Source organism: Camelina sativa, chromosome 12 (genome assembly GCF_000633955.1).
Source record: "Camelina sativa cultivar DH55 chromosome 12, Cs, whole genome shotgun sequence".
Taxonomy (NCBI): domain Eukaryota; kingdom Viridiplantae; phylum Streptophyta; class Magnoliopsida; order Brassicales; family Brassicaceae; genus Camelina; species Camelina sativa.
Genome location: NC_025696.1, coordinates 404,330 through 406,084, shown reverse-complemented (window position 1 = coordinate 406,084; position 1,755 = coordinate 404,330). Strand labels below are relative to the sequence as shown.

The following is a 1,755-nucleotide window of genomic DNA, read 5'->3' as shown; positions in this document are numbered from 1 at the left end:
TACAAAAATCATGTTAACTATATTTGAAAGAAAAGACTGTTTCACAGGTAAATGTAGAAAACTCATCTCATTTAATTTACCTTGAGACGAGCAACGAGTGGTTCCTCTTTTGGTGTCTCTTCGGTTTTAGCTACTACTACTACTTCAGGTTGTCTCGGTGCACTCGAGACTTGTCTCTCTTTCAGAACCGCATTACTTTGACTCTTCTCTAACTCTCTTGCAGGGTCAGTGACATTAGGTTCAGGTAATGCACCATTGTCTTTCTTCAACTTGGCAACAAGTACCCACATGTTTGCCAAATCGTTTTCTAAAGCTTCCTCTCTTCTCTTTGCCTCTTCTGCTTTTTTCCTGTATTCGTCTTCTATAAACTCTTTCTCTGCCAATGCAGACTCAAGAGCCACCTCTCGCTGTTTCCTTACTTGCAACTCCATTTTAAGATCTTCTGGGTCTAGATTCCATGAGTCAAACTCATCTCCACTTGACCTACTTGAAGAAATCCTTCCCTTTCTTCCTGACCTTGCCCCATCATTATACTTGCGATTTACTCCGTTCATGGGATTACGCGTCTGAGCCAAGTCTCTTGCAGCTGTTAATTCTTTTTCGAGCTTTGTGTTTTGTAGTGAGAGTTTTGTTACTTCACTAGCCAGATTTTTCAGCTCAACAGCAGCAGCAGAGGCTAACTCCTTAGCATATGAAGCTTCTTCAGCTAGTTTCTGATTTTGTACTCGTAGCCCACTGTTCTCTTCCACGATTTGCACGTGTTCTAGCTTCAACTCTTCGTTCTCAATTTCCTAAATACAAAACATTAACATTCAAATGAGATTTATGTTAGCATAAAGAGAGGATCAGATTTACAAATTACAAAAAACGCCTAAATCTATGTTACATATATTTATTGATCCGCAGAGGTTATTTACTGGGATCCTTGTAAGAACTGAAACTGTATGTTTACCTGCGATTGTATTTTCTTTTTAAGTTCGTCTGCATACTCTCCAGATACCGCTTTATCGGAACAAGATGGTGAGGATTTCTCATTCAAGCGTTGCTCTAGAAGATTCACCTTTTCATGTAGTTCTTTGTTCTCGGTACACTGCATTGTGGGAGAAAGTGTGGTAAGAAGCATTTTTTCGCAGACCAAGACGAGAATGGAGTAGAAAGAAGAGAATTGTGCACGACTTCAATACGAGAAAAAATGCTACCGACCTTTTTCTGTAGTTGTTCTTGAAGAATGCAATTATCAGCTGATTTGATCTGTGACAGAGGTAGAACCAAGTTTAAAAATATGGTAAGCAATCTTCCGATTTTGTTAATGTGTAGAAAACAAAGCGGTACTTTCAATAAAAGAATAACTTCTCACCTCCAGCTCAAAGCTCTTTTCATTGCACTGCGTCATCAGACTCATAACTTTCTGAAAACAACAAGAGAGCATGATATTTTAGCTGACTTTGAAAGGGTCAAACAACATGTTCTCGCAGTGAGTGAGATGTGATACCTGTTGCATCTCAACTAATGATGCGTTGGCAATTGAAGCTTCACCACTCTCAATTATGAGCTGTTCCAAGGCTCTCATTTGTCTTTGCTTTTCGTGAATCTCGCGTTCCAGACTCTGTATCTGCATGAAGTAATTATTACGTGAGTAAGCATATGTTAACTGCGCCACTTCAGTTTGACAGTACTACTATATTACCTGAGTTTGTGAGTTTTCCGGATCATTTACGGACTGATCCACCAAACGTTTTAGTGTGCTCGAACTGA

At 39.4% G+C, this 1,755-nt stretch overlaps 1 protein-coding gene across 1 annotated transcript in view; it reads right to left on the bottom strand.

Annotated features, from left to right (window-relative positions):
* The window catches only part of LOC104729208 (kinesin-like protein KIN-7D, mitochondrial), a gene marked incomplete in the record, with an annotated part of 15,581 nt that overhangs the window by 7,541 nt on the left and 6,285 nt on the right, over positions 1–1,755 (bottom strand). The window contains 6 exon segments of the mRNA XM_019234216.1: positions 81–791; positions 953–1,090; positions 1,204–1,251; positions 1,358–1,408; positions 1,493–1,612; positions 1,688–1,755. The exon segment at positions 1,688–1,755 is cut by the window's right edge and continues 1 nt beyond it. Of these exon segments, the coding sequence (XP_019089761.1) occupies positions 81–791; positions 953–1,090; positions 1,204–1,251; positions 1,358–1,408; positions 1,493–1,612; positions 1,688–1,755 (1,136 nt within the window).